Here is a 26,572-nt window from a genome sequence, read left to right on the forward strand (position 1 = left end):
ACTTAAATATAACTAGTCAATAGCACAGTGGGAGGGCATGCGTTCTGCATGTAGTAGGGCTGCACAGGTTCTGTCTCTGGCATCTCCAGTTGAAGGATCTCAAGCAGTACGGCTGGAAAAGCCTGGTCACTTGGAAAAGTATTACCAGTGAAAGTAGACAGTTCTAGACAAGAAAGACCAATATTTTGACTCAGGTCAGTTTGGAACTATAAATTATCTAGGAAATTTATCAATTTCTATCTATCTATCTACTTCCTGCTATGTGTATCTCTACATGCACACTTTACCTTTACATGATTTACACAATTTAACACACAACAAATATAAAATAGTATAAACAATTAAAGCAATTTCACAGAATAAATTTTTTAAAAAAATTTCATGAAATAAAAATTACAATTTAAAATTAATTTCAGTTAAAAGCCTGAGAAAACAGGCTTGAGAGTCTTCCTAAAAGCAAACAGAGATGGAGATGCTCTTGTTTTTACCGGAAGCATATTCCAAAGCCCCGGGGCAGCCACAGAGAAGGCCTGGTCCTGAGTCGCCACCAAAAAAACTGGTGGCAACCGTAATCAGACCTCCCAAGGTGATCTTAATAGGCGATACCGGTAGGGTTCATGACATATAGGGTTCATATATATTAATGACATATAGGGTTCATATGTTACCAAGTCCATATTTGCCATCAACATAAATGCAAGGGCAGAAGACCCATTTGCAGGGGAGAACTGGTGGGTAGGAAGAATGCTTAGCACTCCCTGCACCCACTCATTCTCTCTGCAAATGCCCCCCACTATAATATCCTCCTTAACCAGGCCAGTTTCCCATTTTGCCCATTTTCTCTGAGATTTGGGGTGGGGTGTTTCCAGGAACCTAACCTCTGCATTGCTCTTGCCCCACTTACTTTATATTCACTGTTTCGGTATCTGAGGCACTAGCTGGGAACAGAACCTTTGTGAATACTGAGGGTTTCTTATACTTTGAAATTACACAGCATGGCACTGAATCATTATCTGTAGCATTTACTTATAAATTCAACTTTACAGTTGCTTTTCTTTTTTATCTTTCTGAATTATGTCATTACTTTTATTCCTGTTTTCACAAAAAGAAAACAGAGACCAACAGGGTGGGACTTGTCTGAGACTGACTGACTAACAAGCCTGTAGGCTGATCTAAGACTCAAGCTCAATCCAGAGTATTTATCTATTTATTTGATTTGATTTATATACTGCCCTTCCAAAGATGGCTCAGTAGTATGAACCCTCGCTTCCCCCCCCCCTTTTTTTCTTTGCTTCTTGCTAATTTTAAAGAGGTACATACCTTGTGTGTTCTTGAAGGACATGATAGCTTGTCTATAAGGATTTGGAGTATCTGGTGCATCAGTCAGATTCACTAGCACTAGCAGTAGCAGAAGACTCTGATTAGCTAGAGGTGAAGACTCCTCTTGCTGAGGCGTCCGCTTGCTTCCCACACCTCCTAATGTGAACACAGTCCATAGACCAGCTAAATGGAAGTGGGGGAAAGTTTGCTTTAGGTTTCTGAGATAATCAAATGTTTTCACTCAACAGTAGAACTATACATCAAGCACTGTTTGTACAGATTAAAAAGAAGATTTAAAAGTTTAGCCCAGGTATGCAGGCACATTCACATTTCATCCAGACAGGACATAATACTTTGATCAATAAAAACCCAGAGGTAAGACTGAAACAATCCCAGAACTGAGAATTTGACTAATCCAAGTATGCAATTACTGCTTTTAATTACAAGCAGACATGCAACCCATTTCTACAACTGTAATTAACTTGGTAGCAGGACCATCCGGAGTTGGTATTATCGTGCAGCTATGGAGGGTCCAGAGCCATGAGACCACCTCTCTGCCCATAGCCTTTGTGTAGTGGTGACTCTCTTTGCTAAGAGAGTTGCTCCATTGCCACATCCTCTTCTCCAACCCATTTGACAAAGTAACCCACCAAGAAACTTAGGATGATCCAGGTAGGAGAGGGCCCATGAGAAGCAGTTTGCTGAGGGTGCCCTGAAACTTGGAGCCAATGCTGCTTGGTATCAAATAAACATCTCCCACAATACTAGATGTCAGTGCACAAATTGTGGTATGACATCATCCAGTGCCAACAGCAGAGAGTGTGCGCATCCACAAGGGAGGAAGACATGCAAATCTGTTTGTGCTGGTGCAAAACAGACACTACACGCAGCAAGCAGCAAGCAGTGTTATGCCAGCACAAGACACACAAGACAATTATCCAGGTGTGTAGCAAGGCTGGAGTGGGCCCTGGAACAAAACATCAAGATGGGCCCCTGTCTTCTCAGAGAGGCACGAGGGGGAGTGCAAAGAGCAAGCTGTCACCCAGCTAGTGGGGGTCTCCCCACTTCAGGGGCCCAGGTCCATCCCCCCGACCCTTGTTCAATTGTAGCTATGTCCTTGTAGTTGTCCTGATGTAGCTGACACAAAGTCATAAGTGGCTGGAGAAAGGGTGGCATGGGACTGTGATGTAGGGACAGCCAGGCTAGTCAGCATCCTATCCATCATCCCAGGATCAGGGTTAGCTTTTGTGGTACACAACACACAAAAATGACTGATAAATTATTCATGAAGAGTAAGGTGGTTAAGAACCAAGGTCCATCTGTTTTCAACACCAGACAATAAAAGACTTCAGGAATCTCACAAGCAGCAGAACATAAAGATAACCGACACTGTGTGTCCAAAATTCAATACTTAGACATATTGCCTCCGAACATGGAGGTTCCATTTAGCTATCATAGTGAACAGTTCTTGATAGATCTATCCGCTAACAACTTTGTAAAAGGCTATCTCAGATCTCTACACGCACAGCTAACATCAAGGAAACTGTTTCTTCATAGTTACATATTCATGAATGCATGTTACACATGTTACATATTCATGAATGCATGAATATGTAACTGTGTGGGTATGAGTCTTGCCAACTTTATCAGCATCTTCCCTCTGGATACTAACTGCATGGCAAAGACCCATATGATATGTCCGATCTCCGTGGTCACATTATTCAAATGAACATATCCACATCATGGGAGAGTATTACATAAGAAAGAGTTCCCACACTGCAAGATATAAATGCTCAAATCCCAGCAGAATAGGTAGGGGATCTCTAATGAAACCCACAAGCCCATCTCTTGTTTAGCTATATCATATACCCCCTGGCAGTATGACCTTCCAAAACCAGTAGCTAAGTGATATGGGTCTCACTGCCCCCCCCTGCAATTCAAGCACTGGTAGATGTGAATAAGCCCACGTTAACAGCTATCATCCAGTTTTGACACATGGGAGCCTCATTTGTTGAAGATGAGTAGGAACATAGATAGGAGACCACTCTGAGTTACTAAGATACATAACATGCACACATAAAAGATACACCACTGTACTCAGTGCACAACCCTATGTAGAACTCCACTCTCCTGCATCCAGGCAGTTGGGAGAATAGTAGAATCTCCCTATCACAGATACACATATCAGTTGCAGCATGGGAACACATCTCACACATTCAAGATACTCTGCACAGAGCCATATCACTCTTTTTACACACATATGGGACTATAAGCACACAAGAAAGAAGGAAAAGATGAATAAAAAATGTAAAAGGGCACAAAGCACAATCACAACATGGAACACTTGTCCAAACTCCATTCAGCCAACCAAGTCCCACAGAAAGCAAAAGATGGGTGGTATAATGCCTCTGCTTTCAGTCTTTCATGGGTATGGGCACCCAGGAGCCTTATTTGTACAGCTGTAATGGGGTGGGGGGCGTGCAAAGATGAAATCTCCCTATACAGGTAAACAAAGAGCCTATCACTGGAGAATGCAAGAGTCTAGACCATACGTTTTCACACACCAGAAAACAATACACAGTAAGTATGAAGTGAGCACAACAGGTGGTTCATGTATTCATAGTCATGTGAGTGACAAACCCCACTCCCCAAATGAACTTCCACTAAGCAATGGGGAAGAGAATGGAAAAGCACAAAGTAGTCATGGCTGGTGATATCAAATCTTCTACTCCACAGCATTATTGGCCAAACTCTCATACCTTCTTTATTAATTTATTTTACTTCTATTTTACTGTTGAGTAATAGGCTTCCCACATAGCTTTGAATTGGCAGGATGAGGCCCACAAAGAGCTGCCCCAATATGAGACTTCACAAAAGATACATCAACATAAATATTAAGGACAGGTGTTGAGTAGATCTGCCTCCCCTACTGTTCAATTAATATTTTTCTTAACTCATCCATCTCAAGTTTCTATAACCCCGCCCCCTTTTAACAAGTTTAGGAGAACTTTTTGTTAACTATTTTTTTTAGACATTTTGGGGGGAATGTCATCTACTTATTAATTTAAAAAGCAGTTAACCCCATCTATGGGGTTAACTGCTTAAAAAGCAGTTAAAAAGCAGTTAACCCCTGACTACCTTGGGCAGGATAGAAATGTAACAAAAAAATATATTATATTCTTAAAAGAATAGCTAGTACTCCATTACACAGAAGCATTAATGATGCCTGCAAGCAGAACGCATCAAACTGCATACTGTATAAAAACTAAATTTGATTATAAAACAAATGTGATGAAATCTCTCTTAAGCAATCACAGATGCAACAGTAACAGTTGACTAGGTGGTCTAATCAAACATACTTCTATAAAGTATACTCATTGCCCCACAACACTTAAAAAACCAGCTTTGCCTTGCACTAAACTTTGTTTGAACACGTTTATAATGGTTCTGATATTTATATTTATTTATTCAATTTATATAGCAATAGCAATAGCAACAGCACTTACATTTATATACCGCTCTATAGCCGGAGCTCTCTAAGCGGTTTACAATGATTTAGCATATTGCCCTCAACATTCTGGGAACTCATTTGACCGACCTCGGAAGGATGGAAGGCTGAGTCAACCTTGAGCCCCTGGCCAGGATCGAACTGGTTACAGGGCGGCAGTTTTACCACTGTGCCACCAGGGGCTCATTTTGTGCCACCAGGGGCTATACCGGCCTTCCTAAAGTGGCTCAGGATGGTTCACACCAAAATCAAACACACGTATAAAAATTAAAATCAGAACACATTTAAAACAGATGAAAACTCACTAAAATTAAAATCCAAATTAGATATAATTAAAAACCAGGCTAAAAAGCTAGGTCTTTAAGGCTCTCCTGAAGGCCTTCAAGGAAGATAATCCTCATATCCAGGGAGCGCGTTCCACAACCTAGGGCCGACAACTGAGAAGCCTCGATCCCAGGTTGCCACCATATTAACTGGTGGCACCCAAAGACAGATCCCTCCTGTTGATCTTAATGAGCGGTGGGGATCTTGTAGTGAAAAGCGTTCTCTCAGGTAACTGGGACCTAAGCCATTTAGGGCTTTAAAAATAATAACTAGCACTTTGTACTTTGCCCGGAAACATATTGGCAACCAGTGCAACTGTCTAAGAACAGGCATAAAAAGATTCCCACCTAGCCAGTCATAAGGCGGTCTCTCCAGGATACCCCAGAGACCTATCAGGATGCCGCATTTTGAACTAAATGAAGTTTCCAAACCACATACAGAGGCAGCCCTACATAGAGCACATTGCAGTAGTCCAACCTGGAAGTTACCAGCTGGTGTACCAGTTTTCAGGTCATTCTCCTCAAGGAACAGGTGCAGCTGTTGAATCATAGTTGGTAGAAAGTGCTCCTGATCACAGCCTTAATCTGAAACACCATGGTGAGTCCTGGGTCCAAGAGCACTCCCAAGCTATGAATCTGTTCTTTCTGGGCGAGAGTAATCTCATCCAGAACAGGAAATTCTACCCCATCTTGCAGATTACAACCCCAAACAATGAGTACTTCTGTCTTGCTTGGATTCCGTTTCAGTCTATAATCCCTTATCCAGCCCATTACTGCCTGTAGGCAGGCATTTAAGGGGCTAACACCACTTCCTGATATCAATGACAAGGGGAAACAGATTTGGGTGTCATATTGATAACACCCAGCACCAAATCCCCTGATGACCTCACCCAGATGTTTCATGTAAATGTTAAAAAGCACTGGTGACAGAATGGAGCCCTAAGGGACTCCATATAGTAGCTCCCATTTTGAAGAGCAATTGTCACCAAGCACCACCATCTGAAGTCTGCCCAAGACATAGGAGCGGAACCACTATAAAACAATGCCTCCTATCCCCAAATCCCTCAGGCGACCCACCAGAAGGATGCAATGGTCAATGGTATTGAAAGCCGCTGAGAGCTCCAAAAGAACCAGCAGAGTAACACTCCCTCTATCAATTCCCTGATGAAGGTCATCTATCAGGCTGACCAACGCTGCCTCAACCCCATAACCCGTCCTAAAGCCAGTCTGAAATGGATCTAGATAATCAGTTTCCTCCAAGATGGCTTGGAGCTGGTCAACCACCACCCCCTCAATCATCTTACCCAACCATGGGAGGATGGAGACTGGCCTATAATTATCCATCTCCAGAGTGGACTTCTTAAGGAAGGGTCTAACCACTGTCTCCTTCAAACAAGGTGGCATCCTGCCCTCAGTGAGGTATTAATGATATCAACTAGGCCAGCACCAACAATCTCCCTGCAAGTTTTTTTAAAAAGCACTGAAGACATATTCATTCACCCAGGCTTGTAATTAGATTTATTGTTTTAATGCTTTAATGTTGGGGTTTTAAATGATTTTAATGTTAATGTTTAAATGATTTTAACTGTAAACCACCCAGAGACACAGGTTGTAGATGGTATAAAATATGCTAAATAAAATAAAACAATCAGCCATGTTGGGCAAGAATCCAAAGAACAGGTGGTAGGCCCTACAGCTCCAAGCAGCTTGTCCACATTCTCACAAGTCACAAATTGAAACTGAACCAATCTAATCTCGCAAGAGTGATCCAATCTAATCTTGAGACACCTCCCTAACTGGCCTTGTAGAAATATTAGAGTCCAGATCAGCTCAAATGAGAGAGATTTTATCTGCAAAGAATTCATTGAAGGTGTCACAGTGAGACATTGTTTCTGGAAAAAGAAGGGGCTTGAGTTAAACCCCTAACTATCTGGAATAGCTCTGCTGGACGAGAACTTGCAGACTCAATACATGCAGAATAAAATCGCTTCCTTGCTACATGTATCGTCACAGCATAGGCCTTCAAATGGGCTCTATGCTGTGTCATATCAAACTCAAGATGAGTCCTCCTCCATTTGTGCTCCAGCCATCAACCTTGCCGCTTCAGCTCCCGTAGTTCTCTGTATACCATGGAGCCGATTTTGAAGTCCAAGAGGACGAGTCAGAGAGGACGCTTAGGAGCAACTGTGTCTACTGCCCTGGTAAGTTTCATGTTCCAGGTATCCACCAGGGCATAGACAGAATCACCAGCAGAACCAACTCCAACATCTTCCAAGGCCCTTTGGAATCCTACTGGATCCAACAGCCTTCTCAGGTGGACCATTCTAATAGTTCCACCACCCTTGCAGGGGTCAAACATGACTGTGAGACCAAGCTTAACCAGAAAGTGGTCTATCCATGACAATGGGGAAATTACAGAAGACCCCAGCCATGGAACACCCTGATCCAAGAAAAAGGCCAAATCTAGAATGTGACCAGCAACATGCGTATGTCCAAGAACTAATTGGGAGAGGCCCATAGATGTCATGGCCACTATGAACTCCTGAGCAGCACCAGACAAGCCAGTCCCAAAGTGGATTTTGGTCACATGGTGTCTCTGCTAAACAAAAGTAAAGTTCTCATATATCATGAAGTTGTTTGCATGCTTCCCCACTCACTCAAACAAAACCTGCCTGTGCATAGGATGCCAGCTTCTTTGACATACTGGTTCTGCACACAGAGGGTTCCCCCTAGGTATGGCAGACAGCAGGTTTGGGGGGAGTGTTACCTTTAAAGAGCAGGGAGGGTGCTCTTACCCTCTACCACATTTCCCCCACCGGCGCTGTGCATGTCGTACACCGGCCACTTCTGGTCTGATGCTGACTGGGGTGACAAGAGGATACACTGCTGCCCCACACCAGCAATTTTTGGGCACAGCACTGGCGGGGGAAATGCGGCAGAGGGAAAAGAGCACCCTCCTTGCTCCTTAAAGGTAACCCCTCCCACCGAACCATTTTGTGTGCATCTCTAGTCCCCCCCCGCCCCCCGGCAAGTCCAACATTCTCTCCTTTTGAGCATGTCACATCTCAGCCAAAATTTTCAAGCGAGCAAAAAGGTGAGAGGTTGCACTTGATGCCAAAGCAGAAACTTCCACATTATGCAAACCACAATATGCCACAGACCGACCGTGGGTGTATCATACTGCAGTAAACATTCGTATGAAGGAAGACTGGAAATTATGAAAATGCCTATAGTAGTTTGAAGGACAGGGCCACATATGGTTTACTAATACCTGTATTACTGGCATGTGAAGCCATTAATAAATGACTTGGCACGCCACTTCTGAAAAGCTGCCAACCCCTGCTTAAGATCTCTCTTTGGTTTATGATCTTTCAGCTGACAAATGTTCACTAGGGTTGCAAACTTTCAAAGGAATGAAATAGGCATCCTCAATTACTTGGACCACATTAAACTCTTTTTAAAAGAATCTAAATACAGCAGACATCAGATATCATCTTATTTTATTTTTATTTATTAAAATATTTGTGTCCTGCCCCTCCAGCACAATCCTCCTTGGGGCAGTTCAAAAAGATAACAAAACAGATACAATTTTTTTATTCACTCACTCACATACATATATGTAGAGGAAGGAATACCTCTACTAAGCTGATACCTGCAGCTACATAGGGATGTGCATGGAACCGCGCGGCGCGTGTGACGTAGGTGGCGTGCACGCATGGCGGCAACGGGCACGGGTGCGCTGTGATGCACGCATGCATGCTCCTGTTAGTGAGACTTCCTGGCAACGATGGGGGCAGGGGCGACAGGGAGGAACGCTGCCACCCCAAAAACTTCGATTTAAACTGCAGCGCCAGAGGGGGAAGAGCAGCGGGAGGGGTAAGTTCTACCCCCCCGCCCTTAAAGGTAGACCCCCCCTCAGTGCCGGACCGCCGGACCGGTCCGGAGGCCTCCAACATGGCCTCCGAACCGGTTCCTACAGCTACATATACATGTGCGCCATCTAAAAGCAAAGTATGCTCCTTCTTCAGAATCATCTTAACCACATGCATATTTAATCAAACTATTTATTCTTTTGATCTGGTGAAAGACTTAGTTTTTGCTAAAATCCCAGAGACTGAACACATACATCAGACATTACATAAATGAAGCTAATTTGTCCATCAGGTTCAAACATCCCTGGTGCTCTGGGCATGGCAACAAACAGGAGCCCTCGATATGTCAAGAAAGCAGACGTACTTTCTGTCATGTAGCAGGTACTGCAATTACAAGACTTAAAAGATTGTAAACTGTTTTTCTCAAATATTCAAGCATACAAAAATACTATAGCTCAAGTACAGACACATCTAAGAATCAGATAATAAGGCTTCAAACTGACACACCAACACACTGTATTTAAGTAAAATCTTAAATTTTCCAACAGCATTTTACAGATTGTGTGTCTCATTAAAAGTACAAACTTAAATCCAGTTACTGATATTTGACTAAGATAATTAGCCATTTGACTAAGATAATTACAGAAGAAAGGACACCTGGAAACTAATTATGAAAGGATCATTTCTAGGTGACACAGTCACCAGTTAAGTAGTTGATGAATTTTAATAGCGAAATTTAAGACAGTTAAATAGCTGACCATTACAGCCGAGACCTATCCTAATAAACTATCTCTAAATACTGTAAACAGCCAACAAAACCAGTATGAAGACAGAAAGTCAGCAGGGGAGGGGCACTTCCCAGTGTATTGCACAGAGTGGCACATGTATGACCATTTGCTCCAGTGGGACACTGTTATCCCTGGATATAAACTCTATAGAAAGGACAAGGAGGGGTGCCTTGGAGGTGGAGTAGCACTGTATGTTATAGAAGGGATGGAATCTAACAAGGTAGAAAACCTAGGAGGACCAGAGTCCTCCACAGAAACCCTGTGGGTGAGAATACAAGGCCTGAAAGGAAATGTGCTACTGGGGATGTGCTATCACCCTTCGGATCAAAATGCTGACAGTGACTGGGAGTTGCAGGAGGAAATCAGGGAAGCATCAAGGAGAGGCAGGACAGTAATAATGTGTGACTTCAATTACCCACACATAGACTGGGTAAATTCACAGTCAGGTAATGACAAAGAGGTCAAATTTCTAGATAGGCTGAATGACTGTGCCCTAGAACAGTTGGTCTTGGAACTAACCAGAGAGAAGGTTACCTTGGACTTCATCCTGAGTGGCATCCAGGACCTGGTGCGTGATGTCAGTGTCATCAACCCTTTAGGGAACAGTGACCATAGTGCCATCAAATTCAGCATTCATGCGGGGAGAGAATCACCAAGGAAGTCTAACACAAATACTTTGAATTTCGGAAGAGGAAACTTCTCCAAAGTGAGGAGTATAGTGGTACATATGCTGGTAACCTCCAGACTGGATTATTGTAATGGGTTCTATGTGGGGTTGCCCTTGTGTGTAGTCCGGAAACTACAGTTGGTCTAGAATGCGGCAGCCAGGTTGGTCTCTGGGTCATCTCGGAGAGACCATATAACTCCTGTATTGAAGGAGCTACACTGGCTGCCGATATGTTTCTGGGCAAAATACAAGGTGCTGGTTATAATCTATAAAGCCCTAAACAGCTTAGGCCCTGGGTATTTAAGAGAATGTCATCTTTGTCATGAACCCCACCACCCACTGAGATCATCTGGAGAGGTCTATCTGCGTTTGCCACTGGCTGGTCTGGTGGCCACTCAGGGACAGGACTTCTCCGCTGCTGCCTCGAAGCTTTGGAATGCACTCCCTAGTGAAATAAGAGCCTCCCCATCTCTGACAGCTTTAAAAAGTCTTTAAAGATGCATCTGTTCACCCAGGCTTTTAATTAATATTGTTTTTAATGGTTTTAATGCTGTTTTGAAATATTGTTTTAAAATTTTTAGATTGTTGTGGTGTTTTAAACTTTTTGTTTTTGTTTTAACTAATGTTTTACTTTCTGTTTTTATTTTGTTGTAAACCGCCCAGAGATGCAAGTTTTGGGCAGTATTAAAATGTGTTAAATAAATAAATAAATCTTGTGGGCCACTGTGTGAAACAGGATGCTGGGCTAGATGGGCCATGGGCCCGATTCAACAATGCTGTTCTTATGTTCTTAAGTCTGACAAAAGGAAGTCAGTTTTGAATACTTGCAGATTTTAGCTCTGAGATATGAGCACATGACAAGATTTTAAGCAAGGCAAAACAGAATTTAAATTTATGCAAGCCTCAAATAGCAAATAAAGATCAGTAAAATCTCATTTTAATTTTTCCCCTCTTCACCTCAGTTCCTTGGATGTAACTACCTTCCCAATGCCATTTATAGTCTAACAGAATAGAGGAAATATGGACTAGTTTTTATCTAACAAGTTAAACTAGCTTTCAACATACACTCAAACCTAGGAATTAAGGGCATGATCCAACCAGTTGAGCATTTTTAAAGTTCTACTGATTTTAAATGAGTGTTGAACATGATTCAATTCTCCTACTGAAATCAGTAGGATAAAAGAGCTTTATTTGTCTGAATTGTACTCTTAATTATATTTTTCCAGAACACTCTTAAGATGACCGTTTCATAGCAAATTTCCCTTCTGTTAAAGGTTTGTAGACACATAGCCATCAAGACAAAACAGGAGGTGCGAACTATACAGAAGAGACTGCTATAGTTAAGGTGAAGCTAATACAGGAGAGCCTCATTAATCACGGACTCACTATCCACGGTTTTAAATATCCATGGTCAGGTAATTGACACCCAACCTTGATATACGCAGGGGGAAATCGTTTAAAAAGGGTAAAATGATGGGTAGGGAATGGCCAGAAATGATCTCTTCCAGCTACCATTTTGAGATTGGGAGCCATTTTATGGCTCATTTTGCCAAACAAGGAAAACCGTGATTTTCGGCCAGTTTTTTACTCTTAGGGGGCATTCCTGCACTATTGGGGACCCGCGGAGCATAGTAGACCACTCCCCCCACATTTATAGGGCCTTTAACCCAATTTTTCAAACTCTGGGAACCTAAACCCCTGGATTTCCATAGCCCAATGACTCTGTGCTTACAATTTCCGCATCCGTAGTAGTAGCGGCGAAATGAACCCCTGCGATTCTACTCCTGTGGTAACATGGATATCCGCTTCTGCTCTGGAGCATCCACATATCATCCCATTGAGGTTTAACCAACCCTGACTTCCTTATCCTAGTTACATCTGAATAGCTTATGCACAGAAAAAGAGTGTCATTCTTCTCCTTTCATTCACATGGTGAAAGAAGCAAAATTTGACAAGGGCATTCTATCAGCTATTATCACTAGGGAAGTATCTTTTTTAACTTTCTTAAACTCTTTGTCATGCTTCAGACTTACTGGAGGGAATGGGACTACAATCATTGAACAAATGCAAACATGTAGTATAGCCACTTGTAATGGTAGTTTCAATAATAAGACACTGATGAAGTGCCTCTGCTACACTTGAAACCAGATATGAGCTACAAACAACTGATTTTGATTAAGGTATCTTGTTTAGAATGGTCTCCTCTCCTTTTCTTAAGCTACTCAGTTTTAACTTGGCACTATTTTGCATTAAGTTTCTCTTTGCAAAGGTGCATTCATATACACACACTCCTTTTGCTATTACATGCAGTTTTTCCCAATTTTTTAGTGTGCAGTAGCCACTTTTTTTTTAATTTAAAGGCACCAGGTTTCTTGAGTGAATAAACAGCTTGACTTTCACTGGGAATATTTCTGCATATTTTGCAGCCCAAAATAAAAATAAAAATGCCCCTTATATTTGTTCCTCAAGTGCACATACCATTTGTACAATTGTCAGTTTTCATGCAGAATAACGGATACTGTATACCAGTATTGCTGCCAAGCTGTTTGGATCTTACATCCTCTGACTTGCAAGCCACATCCAGAGTCAGAGCAGAGAGCTGACAGGGTGAGTTAAGATAGCAAGGTCTTGTGACCGACCTCTGTACATCGCTGGCACCAGCAAGGCTAGACCAAGGCTCCAGCCTCTGAGCCTTGGCATGACTGCTTCCTGACTGGACATATTTGCAAAGCAGCCAACCCTGCTCCGTGTTTTCTCTCCTCAGCTCAGCCAGTCCCTTTTACCCCTGTAATCACATTTGCCGAAATGGGTTGTTTGTCCAGTCACTTTTAACACATAATTTCAGGCTCCATAAATTTAAACACCCATATCCTCTAATATTTAATGGTATCTTTGTTATTAGAATTATGTCTGACGTTTCACACTGCACAAAGAAAACAGATTTTTTTAAAACCAAAGAAACTCAAATTCTTTCCTGAAATATGTTTGTGAATAGTCATACGTGTGTGTCAATGCTGCATCAATATACAGCGGATATTGTAATTTCTAATACTACTTTTGTTGCCTCATCTCTGCCAGAACCAGAACCTCACTGTCTCACACAACCCAAGCCTGCTGCATTTACTCACTATATACACACCTTCTGGACACAGCCATAAAAGGAAGGATGAGGAAAGAATGAGGGATACTACCTGGAGATCGATGACCAATGGGAATGCCACATAAGAACAGCTTTACTGGATCAGGCCCAAAGCCTATCTAGTCCAGCATCCTGTTTCACACAGTGGCCAACCAGATGCCACTGAAAGGCCCACAAGCAAGAGGTAAGGGCATGCCCTCTCTCTTGCTGTTGCTCCTCTACAACTGATATTTAAAGGCATCTTGCCTTTGAGGCTAGAGGTGGCCTATAGCCACCAGACTAGTAGCCATTGATAAATTCCATGAATTTGTCTGAATTCCTTTAAAGGTCATCCAAGCTAGTGGCCATCACCACATCCCTTAGCAGAGAATTCCATAATTATCTATGAAAAAGTACTTTCTTTTGTTGGTCCTAAGTTTCCCGGCTTTCAGTTTCATGGGATTCCCCGGGAGAGAGGGAGAAATTCTACTCCATTAATAATTTACACAAATCTATCATGTCCCCCTGTAGTTGCCCCTTTTCCAACTAAAAAGCCCCAGATGCTGTAGCCTTGACTCACAAGGAAGGTGCTCCAAAACTCCGATCATCTTGGTTTCTACACCTTTTCCAGTTCTTCATTGTCCTTCTTAAGATACGGTAACCAGAACTGCATTCAGTAATCCAAATGTGGCTGCACGATGGATTTGTATAAGGGCATTATAATATTAGCAGATTTATTTTCAGTCTCCTTCCTAATGATCCCTAGCATGGAATTGGCCTTTTTGCACAACGTTTTGCACAGTCAACACTTTCAACGAGCTGTCTACCACAATGCTATGATCCACACATGAACCTGTCCCCTTATCCCATGACTGCTAAGTTTACTCAGGAGCCGTTGGTGGTGAACTTGGTCAAAAGCTTTTTGCAAGTCCAAGTATACACATGCCTGTTGACACTCTAACTCCAAAAGGTTAGTGAGGCAAGACTTGCCTTTGCAGAAGCCATGCTGGTTCTCCTTCAGCAAGGCCTTTTCTTCTATATGTTTAACTATTTTGTCCTTAAGTATGCTTTCCATCAGTTTACCCGGCACAGAAGTTAAGCTAACCGGCCTGTAGTTTCCTGGATCCCTTTTTGAAAATCAGAGTTATGTTAGCTACTTTTCAGTCCTCTGGTACAGAACCTGATTGTAGGGACAAGTTACATATTTTTGCCAGAAAATCAGCAATTTCACATTTAGGTTCCTTGGGTGGATGGTAACTGGCCCTGTTAATTTTTAGCTTTTCAAGACAGTATAGAACATCCTTTTTCATCACCTCAGATTGGCCCAGTTCTTCAGCTTCCAAGCCTGAGAAGCTCAGTGAGTATATGTCCAGTACCTTCCGCCGTGAAGACAGATCAAAATAACTCATTCAGCTTTTCTGCTATTTCCTCAACAATTCCTTTCATGCCCTCATCCAGGGGTCCCTGGCAGGTTTTCTGCTTCTGATATCTTTAAACAAGTTTTTGTTATTCCTCTTGACACTTCTAGCTATATGCTCCTCAAACTCCATTATTATATTGTCACCTTGCATTTCTTTTGCCAGAGTTTATGTTCCTTCCTGTTCTATTCATTTGGGCAGGACTTCCGTTTTCTGAAGGAAGTCTTCTTCCCTTTTATAGCTTCCCTGACTCTTCCCACGCTGGCATCCTCCTGAACTTGGTGGTACCTTTTCTCCTTCTCAGTATATATTTCAACAAAGCTTCTAGTCCTGTGGTTTTAAATAAGTTCCATGAGTGATTTGACTCTCTCTCCCCCTTTCAGCTTCCTTTTTACCAGTCCCCTTATTTTTGAGAGGTTTTCTCTTCTGAAGTCTAACGCATCTGTGTTGGACTTTCTCCACTTGCGTATAAGCTGAAGACAGTAGAGGATTTGTCAGCCTGGGAGTACGATGCCTCTGTCACATCCCTGAGGATCTCACCTGCATATCTCTCTTGCTCCCTAAGCTTCTCCAGGTCAACCACCTTGGCTTCAAAGGAACCAACTTGTTCACTGAGTGCACACCCATGATTTCTGCCCCTCAGGCAGACAGTCATACATGCAATGCTCTGTTCAATACACTGGGAAGCACCCCCTCTCCTGCTGGTATTCTACCTTCATAACTGGTTTTATTGGCTATTTAGAATATGTAGAGCTTGTTTACTTGAAAGCTAGGTCTTAGCTGCAGTTATTAATTAAAGGTGTTAAGCTCTGTCCTCCTAGAAAATTAAAAAAGTGGGGTAATGCTTATCTTTTCTCCTTTGTGATAAAGGGGGACCACTTGGGTGCCTGCCCATACACCTCTCTGCTAAACTCCACGCAAAACTCCTTTGATATCTGTTTGCAAACTCCTGTTTGCAAATTACAAGGGAACCAAGCTCCTGTGGTCTGAAGCTTGTCTTCTTAAGTGCTGCTTTCAAACGGAGTCACCTCAGGACTGTGACACCCCCCTCAAGCCTTGTGACTCACCTGCAGCTAATGCCCCACCCACTGTCTCTCTAGGCACAACTGAAAAGCTGCCCTATCAAGAACAAACTTCTAGCCAGCCAGAAAACAACCCCTAGAAAAGACTGGCCATAACATACTTTTCTTGTTCATTTATTTATATATTTATTTGCTTGCTTACTTGAGTAAAGAAAACAAAAGTTTGCTGCCTCCTCTGGGCTGAACCTTGTCTTCCAAGGCTCAGACCTCCAAAAGAGTGACACTAGATCGTGTTCTTTGGCGCTGACATTTAGTGATAATGGGTCACTGAGTGATCCACTGGTACCATTTCCAATATGGGAAAAGCTTGGGGTGGGGGAAGGGTGAACAAAGGCGTGCAAGAAGGGAGATTTTCAACCCTTCTACGTGCATTGATGCAACGGCAGGGAATTAACTGGGGTGGGGCTAACACCAGGATTGAGACAGCAATTTCATTCATAATCTTGACTATGTTATTTTCAGGGATTTCTCATCTTGGCCACCTTCTACCTTTTGAGATTGACTTCCCCACTCATGTCTACAGCAAAATCAGTTTGTTTTTGTCAAAGAGTGTGTGTGTGTGTGTGCGCGCGGGGGGGGGCGGATATTGGGTATACTGTACCAGTCAGGTAACAATGTGGAATTGGGAAAAGGCACGTTGGGACAAAAGGACAGACCTAACATATTCCCCAGCAGTTTTAATTAATTATGGGGGGGTATGTTTCGCCTATCCTGCTGCAGCCCCTCCAAAGACAAGAAGCTTAGATGGTCAAGATATTTCACTGCTGCTCTTGAATATATAAACACTGTTATACAAAACTTTGGCCATCCATAATATAGTTGACTAACAATCCCTTCTCCAAGCACGCCCTTCAGAATGTAGGCACATGACTACTGGAGAGAGAGCCTTTTCTTTCATGACACCCAGCTTTGGAATGCACTCTTAAGACATATTTGTGTAGGCATTTTCATTACTATCTTTTCAACTTTGGGCTAAGCCTGTACTGTCTTCCTGAGTTTAATTTAACAGTAACTATATTTTTCTCTCTTTAACAGCTTTTGCCATCTTTTGAATTATTTTATGTATATTTAGATTTTTTTAAATATTTAGTTTTTAACACTTTTACATTTGCAAACTGCTTTAAGTGCTTTTATAGTATAAAGGTTAAATATAAAAGTTTGAAAATAATCTTTTGGACAGGGCTACCAATTATGCTTATATTGCAGAGATCTGGCTGGATAAGACATCTGAATCAGTACTCACCCACATTATCTCCTCTCAACCAGGTATTCAGTACAGCAGCAAAATACAGGGAGCTACGGGGAAGACTGCTGATTATCTTTAAATATATAGCTTGGCTTTGCAGAGGCATCTAGTGCCCAGCTGATTAAATACATGTTTTTGGTGCTGGAGGCTAAGAAAAGACTGGGGAGTTTGCAGTAACCACTCTGCTACCCACCCGATTCTTTCATATAGCTGGTCTTGGAAGTAGTGTGGCCCACTAATCCCAAGTGACTTCATCCGACTGGATTTTCAGGATGAGTTTGAGACTTTGTAGCCTCCCTAACAATCTCAAATAACAACTCATCTTACATATGGCAAGTCAGTATTCAGTCCAATAGTCGGCACTATCTTAGAAATGTGTGTTTTGATTATTGGGAGGGCTTGCAAAGACCCAAGTGGCAAACTCAGTTTGTTACTGGCAGAAGCTGCAGATATACATGTTACCACAGTTCAGCAGGTGTTCTTTTCCATAGTTTGTTTTCCAACAATGAAGAGACACTAAGATCAGCACTAATTTTATATGAAAAGTGCTAATTGCAAATTTCAATTTGAAAGCTTCCATCTATAACAGTTAGTAAATGCTTGTTCTAAACCCTACTTAAATTTTACTATGTCTCAACATCACGAATTTATAGTTCAGGATGTACTCATAACAGCAGATCTTTCCAAACATCACACATTCCATAAACATAGCTCTTTGATTTTCAGTTGTGCAAAGTTCTGGCAAAATTTAGATGCTGCTGAAAATATGCCACGATTATGTGACTATTGAAAGTTAAAATATAACGCTAAAATGGGTGTAGGTGACTAAGGGTAAGACAAAGCCAGATGGGATAAACATAGCTATGGAAACAAAACTTCATGTAATACATTAATACAGAAAAATTAAGGACATTGTATTCCTCCCTTGTGGCAGCTATTAAGCCACTACAATGTTTAAAAATTCAAAATTCTGTTAAATACAACTAAATCATTCCATTGGTGGCCACACAATGTAGCACGCCAGATACAGACCTGCAGCTACACGGAGACAAAATGTTATTCAAACATGAACAATGATTTTTACACACTTTAGAATCATACACATGAAAATAAAGTGGTTCCTAAACTAAATCTGTAGTTATACAAGAGGACAATTTTGGTGGGTGGGGGGAAAGAGACAATGCAGATAATAGCTATTCAAAAACTCTGATTAGAAGAGAAAAACTGTATTTTCTTTCCTCTAGCCTGTCAAGAAAGCCTTGCATTCTCCTTCCCCAAATCATACAGGCGGTATAAGGATATGACAAATAAACAAGTTATAGTATTGTTTGTTATTGCAAGTTATTGCAAAGCTTTACTTCATCCTCCTTGCCCTAAAAGACATGCCTGTACTGAGTGTCCTTTACTGCAGATCACAGCCTGTTTGAGGCATCTCGGGGGGAAACCAACTGGCACCTCTTTTTGCCTTCCCCTGCAATATGCACTATACTAATGACACCCAAATCTACTTCTCCATGTCAATTTCATCAGGAAATTCAGTAACTTCTCTAAATGCCTTTTTGGTGGAGGTAAAGGGCTGGATGAGGGATAAAAACTGAGGTTGAATCCAAATAAGACTGAGGTACTGATTGGGAGCGGGGTCTAGACCTGAGATATGGTTTAGATCTGTCTGTTCTGGATGGGTTACACTCCCCACAAAAGAACACATAAATAACCTGAGAGTGTTCCTGGATCCAAAGAGTTCTTTCTAGTTTCTCAGGTCAAGGTGGTGGCCAGGAGCACTTATCCGCTTTGGCTGATACATCAGCTATGTATCGTATATGTCAGTTACATATACCTATTTCTGGAGAAAAACGACCTTAAAACAATGGTACATATGCTGGTAAGCTCCAGGTTTGACTATTGTAATGCACTCTACATGGGGCTGCCTTTGTACAGAAACTACAACTGCCACAGAGTGCAGCAACCAGACTGGTCCCTGGGACAACCCAAAGGTACCATATAACACAGATTTTAAAAGCAATGGCTGCCAATATGGCTGAGCAAAACACAAAGTGCTGGTTATTGCCTATAAAATTCTCAATGGCTTGGGTCCAGGGTATTTAAGAGAGTGCTCCCTTTGTCATGAACCCTGCTGTCTATTAAGATCATCTGGGGAGGTCTGGTGGCAACTCAGGACTGAGCCTTCTCTGTGGCTGCCCCAGGGCTTTAGGATGTACTCCCTGTCAAAATAAGAGCATCTCCATCTCTGGTTGCTTTTTAAAAGACCCTTAAAGACACAGCTGTTTTCTCAGGCTTTAATTGTTTTACTCTGTGAATGTGTTTCAATTGTTTTTATGTTGTATTTTGGACTATGTACACCACCTAGAGATACATATATCAGACGGTATATAAATATGATAAATAAACAAGCAAATACATTGTGGCTTGGCTCACTTCTTTAAGTCTTCCAGATCTATTTGTTCTGTGGGAACTTTTATCCAGTGCACCTGCTCCCTGTTTTTAGTAAACTGTGGTCTAGATTACACTGGATGCAGGGATGTGGGAGGAACAGAGGAAAACGAAGAGAGGATTCTGCTAGGTGCTTTTCTTGTATTTTGGACAGAGGTTTGGATTAGATCTTTTTCAATCCCTATCAGTGATTTGACAGCAAATAGGATATGCATGAGCACAGTTTTCCTGCATGAAGTTGAAAATGGGCTGATTTCTCTGCTTAAATTTATTGTGCTACTAAAGAATCCTACAAATAGGTACCCTACAAAAGCAGCAGACACTGCCATTCTTACTCTGGTTCCTAAGTTTATGGGGAGGCAATGGAGTTTCCCCTTCTTTTGATGACAGAAGTTACAGTAATACAACTCTAGGGAATGTTCATTTGAATTTTAAAAGCCCACTGAAAATAAAACATGAACACTAATACGGGTACAATGGAAGGAGCAATTGTTCTCATGCAAGTAGGCTGAAAGAAATAGCAGTATTAAAATACATAGGATGGTGAATGCTTCATGCTTTTTTAAAATCCCCCCCTCCTAACGTGTTTAGGTTTATTCACCTACATGAGGGATATTTACTCATGAGTAGTCACACTGAAATGAAAAGGGGGAATTTAGGAATTTCAATTTCAATGGAACTACTATAAGTTTTCCTCATGTCAGCCACAGTATTTATAATATATACACCTTCTGTTGGCCTGTCAGGGTCTACAAGGTAACATACAACACAATTTTAAAAATAATATCATAAATGAACTAAACTAAATGACAACAGCCAGCACAGAACCAATAACCAAACCATCGAGCAGTTAATAAGCCACAAGCCCCTGTGGACAATACAATTAACCCTTAAAGCCCTCTAAAGTGCAACAGCTTTAGCAAGCTGTCTAAAAGCTATTATGGACAGATCAAGGTGAGCCTCTCTCAGAGCCAAGTTCCTTGTTCTCATGGTGGCTACAGAAAATCTACTGCCCTGTATCACCCACTCTTCCTCCAGTAATGGGGGAATTCTGAGCAGGGCCTCCGTAGATGATCTAAGCATATGAGAAGGTTCATAAGGGAGAAGATGATCTTTGAGGTAGACCATTTGAGGCTTTTAAAGATAAAATCAACACTGAGTTGTGTAAATTATATGTACATCCTATGCTTACACAGGATTCCTATACAGACTGTTGATCAGATTCATGCCTACTTAGTTTCAGTAATCCTAAAACATCTCTGCTGTTTCCAGTTAACCAAAATTGAAGACAAGACTCAAAAATATGAGCCAAATGCATTACACTGAAAGTGGGGAATACAATGGAACATTTTTTTTAAAACAAGGTTTCGTACCAGGATGCAAGATTAACTCTCAAAATACTCTGTTGGGCAAACCTCTGCTCATTTTGATGGTGCTTTCATCCCCTGACTACTTCTGAAAATAAATCTTAATTACTTCTGAAAATAAATCTTAATTAAATAAAAATTAATTACTGTTAAATAATTCAAAGAGGGTTACAAGAACAAGTTGTAAGGGAGTAGGCAGCAGAACCAAAGTAGAACAGGAGGAAACATCTATCACCATTTCTATAATACTGCATTGTTGTTTTTTTACAAGGTAGGATCCTACTCATTATGATTGTGGAGAGAAGCTTTATGGCAGGGGTGGGGAACCTTGGCTCTCCAGCTGTTGTTGAACTACAACTCCCATCATCCCCAGCTGGGGATGGTGGGATTTGTAGTTCAAAAACAGCTGGAGGCCCAAGGTTCCCCACCCCTGCTTTATGGGATAGAGCAGGTGTAGGCAAACGTGGCCCTCCAGCATTTGTTGAACTACAAAACTCATAATTCCCAGCTACAATAAATTATGGCTGGGAATGATAGGAGTTGTAGTTCAAAACAGCTGGAGGGCCAAGTTTGCCAACCCCTGTTATAGAGGCAACATCTGCTAGAATTCCCAAACAAGGACTAGGAGGGGCTTTCATAGCTCAGGACTGGCAACATCTAGCACTCTGTACTACTATTATGGATATTTATATATCACTTTTCATCAAAAGTTCTTAAAGTGGTTTACAGAGGAAAAATAAATATTAAGTAAGATGGTTTCCTGTTGCAAGACAGTTCACAATTGAAAAAGAAACAGACACCAGCAGCAACCACCAGAGGGGTGCAGTACTGGAGTTGGATAGGGACAGTTGCTCTCTCCCTGCTAAATGTAAGAGAATCACCACTTTGAAGGCACCTCTTTGCTCAGGTAGCAGGGGTAGGCTGTACATTTAAGTCCAATAGTTCCATTCTTTTCCTCCCACCTACAAGCCTGTTGATTGTACTGACAAACCACTTCCAAATTTTAGATAAAATAAGTGATGCAAAATATAGAATATACAGCTCACTTATTTGCAAAATTCCCTTGCGCACAATTCTAGATACTGTAAGAGTGTGAATCTCAGTTTCTCTCTCTTTGCCCTATATTCACATTTTCAGTTTTGCTTGCTGAAAGGATGCTGGAAGCTAGCATCAAGTAGAAGGGAACCAACTGTCCAATGAGGAAAAGTTATTTTAGCTGTTCTTGCAAAAGCTAGTTGAGAAACGGGGACATTTCCTGGACAAACACAGAACGTAAAAAGTAGCTACTGATAAGATTCACATGGACTGTTTAAAAAGATGGTTCTAAGCTGTGGTCTAATGTCAATATTATTTAGTCAATAGACACATATACACGGCTCGCAGTTTGTAAGCATTCTCCCTGTACCACAAAATAACCATGCACTCTCCCTTCACTCGCTGATGACTGAAACAGCTGCTTTGTTTTGAGGATGTAATAATGTTGCTGTCAAGAACCCTGAAAAATACAAATTCTAGGAGACTGAAAGAGATAGACGATGGAAGATATCTAGTACAAAAATTTTCATGGGTTTTTTAAATTTCTGAACTGAGTTTTGTGGAAATCTGATATGGATTTAAATATAGTGAACTGAAGCAATATAGCTCATTTGTTTCTTCATCATTCTGTGCAAGTCAAGACTTTGTCTCTAAAAGTACCTGAGAAAACTCCTCAAGTTTGACGGAAGGCATCATTTCCCATGCTTTTCTAATGGGAGAATTCTTCCACATTTTCCAGGAATTTAATGAATTTTTCTAGGGGTTTTTATTTTTCTGGTAGTGTGGGCAAGATCTGGAAACTACCTGTGAAAACAATATGTTTCCATCTTTCAGGGTTTAATCTGGGAGTTTCATGTCAGTGAGTGAATGAGTCCCAAACAGATAGATATAAAGATAAATGTTCCCTGTTTACAAGCATTTGTGAATCACTGGTCTTGAGAATGAGAAAGTTTTCTTTTTGAACTATAAAGATAAGGATTTATGCAACACTTTTGACATAGCAAAGTGCTATGAAGTAATCATTCATCATAATTTTTAGGCATTCTCCTCCAATAAAAATATACAGGCCTGATTCAGTATTTGCTAAGGAAACTTAAGTATACCTGAGTAGGTGATTACCTGCTGGAATTTTGCCTCATTACAAGTAGCTAGACTGATGATGAAAGAATCTCAAGAACTATTCTCAGTGGCTATAGGACTCTGAATGGCTGCGGTTTAAAACCTGCATTTCTCCCATCTAAATCCAGCACAAGCACTAAGTCCACTACAGTATTCTGGCTCTCTGTAAAGTAAAGGTACAGTGTGCCCTGTGGATTTCTTTTGGTAGAATATAGGAGGAGTTTACCATTGCCTCCTACCGTGCAGTATGGGATGATGCCTTTCAGCATCTTCCGATATCGCTGCTTCCCGTAGTCTGGGAAACATACTAGCGGGGATTCAAACTTTCTGCTTGTTAGTCAAGCATTTCCCCGCTGCACCACTTAAGGTAGACAACCAAAACTGGCATGTAAATAGCTGATGCAGAAGGGTTTGGGAAAAACCCATCAACCCAGAATAACCCAGCAAGCAATACTGGCTGTGAATTCAGTCTATTACTACTAATATTGATACTGTTGCCAAAGGAGTCACAGGTGCTCTGCAAAATACAGAAGCAACAAGGCTCTTTCCCAAGGAGTTACATTCACAGAGGCAAAGGAAGTCTAAGATTACCAATAAAGTGCAAGGGGAGAGACGAGTCAAGCAATGGTATTGTAGGTAATGCTAAGCTAGGGTGGTGGACCCCAAAGATCAATGAGAAAGTTAGCCACTGAGCATAAATTCACCACATCTAGCTCTTGATATGCCAAATAATGCACAATGCATACTTTACAATATCTGGATAGGAATACATTCTGATAGGGGAAGGAAGAGAGAACAGGTTGGGCGGGGCACTGACTGTTGTGTTGCCTCTGCCCCATCTCCCTCCAGGTGTGTCATCTTTGGGGCTGCTGCTGCTACTGCTACAAAGAGTAGGCTGGGCCAAGGGCACAAGCCTCTCAGTGCGAACCGAAGGGCGAGAGCACAAGGGCTCTTGTCCTTGTGGCTCTCAGCCTTGGGGTGAGCAGACTGGGGCCTCAGAAGACCTTCCTCTCATTTTTCCACCAAGCATGAGAGTTTGACTGCATGAGAGCTTTTCCAAGCCAGCATGAGAGTTTGACTGCATGAGAGCTGGACCTGGTTTTTATCAAACAGAGGGGCTGTGGTTGGTTGGGCCGAGGACATGTGTCTGAGAGAGCAGAAAAGTGGGGATGGTCTGGGGGCAGCAATATCACAGGTAGCGGGCAGAAGGGATGTTGGGGTCGTGGTGGACAGCTTGTTGAAAGTGTCGACTCAATGTGCGGCGGCTGTGAAAAAGGCCAGTTCCATGCCTGGGATCATTAGGAAGGGGATTGAAAATAAAACGGCTAACATTATAATGCCCTTATACAAAACTATGGTGCAGCCACACTTGGAGTACTGCGTACAATTCTGGTCACTACATTTAAAAAAGGACATTTTAGAATTGGAAATGGTGCAGAAGAGGGCAACCAAGATGATCAGGGGCCTAGAGCACATTTCTTATGAAACAAGGCTACAACACCTGGGGATGTTTAGTTTTAAAAAAAGATGACTGTGGGGAGACATGATAGAGGTCTATAAAATCATGCATGGCGTGGAGAAAGTGGATACTGAGAAATTCTTCTCCCTCTCACATAACACTAGAACCAGAGGATCATCCCATTAATTTGATTGCCAGAAATTTAGGACCAACAAATGGAGGTACTTTTTCACACAACGCATTATCAACTTGTGGAATTCTCTGCCACAAGATGTGGTGACAGCCAAAAACCTGGATGGCTTTAAGAGCGGTTTGGATAACTTCATGGAGAAGAGGTCTATCACTGGCTACTAGTCAGAGGGCTATAGGCCACATCCAGCCTCAAAGACAGGATGCCTCTGAGTACCAGTTGCAGTGGAGTAACAGCAGGAGAGAGGGCATGCCCTCAACTCCAGCCTGTAGGCTTCCAGCAGCGTCCGGTGGGCCACTGTGTAAAACAGGATGCTGGACTAGATGGGTCTTGGGCCTGATCCAGCAGGGCTGTTCTTATGACAGGGCCTTCTCTGTTGCTGCCCCCAGACTCTGGAATGCTCTTCCGGTGGTTATTCACTCCTCGGTTTCCATCACAATTTTTAGAAAGCGCTTTTAAATATTGGGTTTTTACCCAGGCTTTCATATGATTGTCTCTACTGCTTTGTATTTTGTACAGTTCTTATTCTTGTATTTTAAATCTTTTTAGTCAGATTTGTTTTTATATTTTAGCTTAATATTTTAAGTTCTGTCATTTTTATAGTCTTGTTTTTAATTTTTATGTTAACCCCCTTGGGATTGTTATAATGAAAGGTGGTATACAAAGGCAACAATTAATCACAAAGGCTCACAGTAAGGATAATCAGCAGTCCAGGTTCTTTATTTTGAGAAAGATAAGCATTCATTCATTTCAATAAACATTAATCAGCTTTTGAGAAATGCAACTTGCATGGAGATCTTTCTGCCAGATCTGCCCTCTCTCGTACTCTAACCCATCATGCTGAAATCAAGATCAGTGCTGTACCTCTACAGTTCACAATGTGCATTGTTTGCACACAGCCAAGGATTCAGTGAAGGGTACCAAAGATGATAAGGTTAAAGGGCAAACTGGACGGCTCTTACTCAACTTTCTTCAGACATTCTCAGTCATTCTCTCATAAGAGAGCCAAAAAGGGAAAGTGCTCATCCACTCACTTTTCCAAGTAATTTATCAGTTTCCCCAAGGCCTCTTTTGCAGCATCAAGAAAGGTTATGTTGCCATTTCCCTCTGGCTTACAAGTCTGAATTCCCATTTGCAGCAACACCCAGAGAGTTTGCCTGCCTCCCCAACTAATCTAATAGGAATGCAGCTGGCCTTCAATGGAGCTGGCCAATACATTGAAATCCAACTCCAATAAGATCTGATTTATGTTTGTTCTTGGATCGTAGGTATTGTTGTCTTCCCACTGAGAAGGCTACAGTTCAGCCAACACTTCATTTGCTTGGTTGGGATTAAGGATCCTGAGATTTAAATTGAAAGTGAATTATACAATCTAAGAAAATCCGAAACCTCTCTCGATTAGATGGTTCATCTCCATGAGGTTAATGAATTAAGTAGCAAATGTTATCACATTAACCATACTCAGTGTTCTTTCTACCTGCACGCTAATGTTATGCACAACTAGATCAGTGGTAAAAGCATCTAGGTTCACAACCTAATTATGACTGCTTTCAGCCTGATGGGTGGTCTTTGTCAACTGAGGTTCTTTGCATCAAGTGAAGTGATTGAT

At 41.7% G+C, this 26,572-nt stretch overlaps 1 protein-coding gene across 6 annotated transcripts in view; it reads right to left on the reverse strand.

The window, feature by feature from the left end:
* DYM (dymeclin) overlaps positions 1 to 26,572 on the reverse strand; it is a 292,392-nt gene that overhangs the window by 162,362 nt on the left and 103,458 nt on the right. For all 6 annotated transcript variants that reach the window (XM_053297362.1, XM_053297363.1, XM_053297361.1 and 3 more), the window contains one exon: positions 1,321 to 1,503. In XM_053297362.1, coding sequence (XP_053153337.1) covers positions 1,321 to 1,503 — 183 coding nt within the window. The remainder of the gene's footprint in view (positions 1 to 1,320; positions 1,504 to 26,572) is intronic.

Source organism: Hemicordylus capensis, chromosome 2 (assembly GCF_027244095.1).
Source record: "Hemicordylus capensis ecotype Gifberg chromosome 2, rHemCap1.1.pri, whole genome shotgun sequence".
Classification (NCBI taxonomy): Eukaryota; Metazoa; Chordata; class Lepidosauria; order Squamata; family Cordylidae; genus Hemicordylus; species Hemicordylus capensis.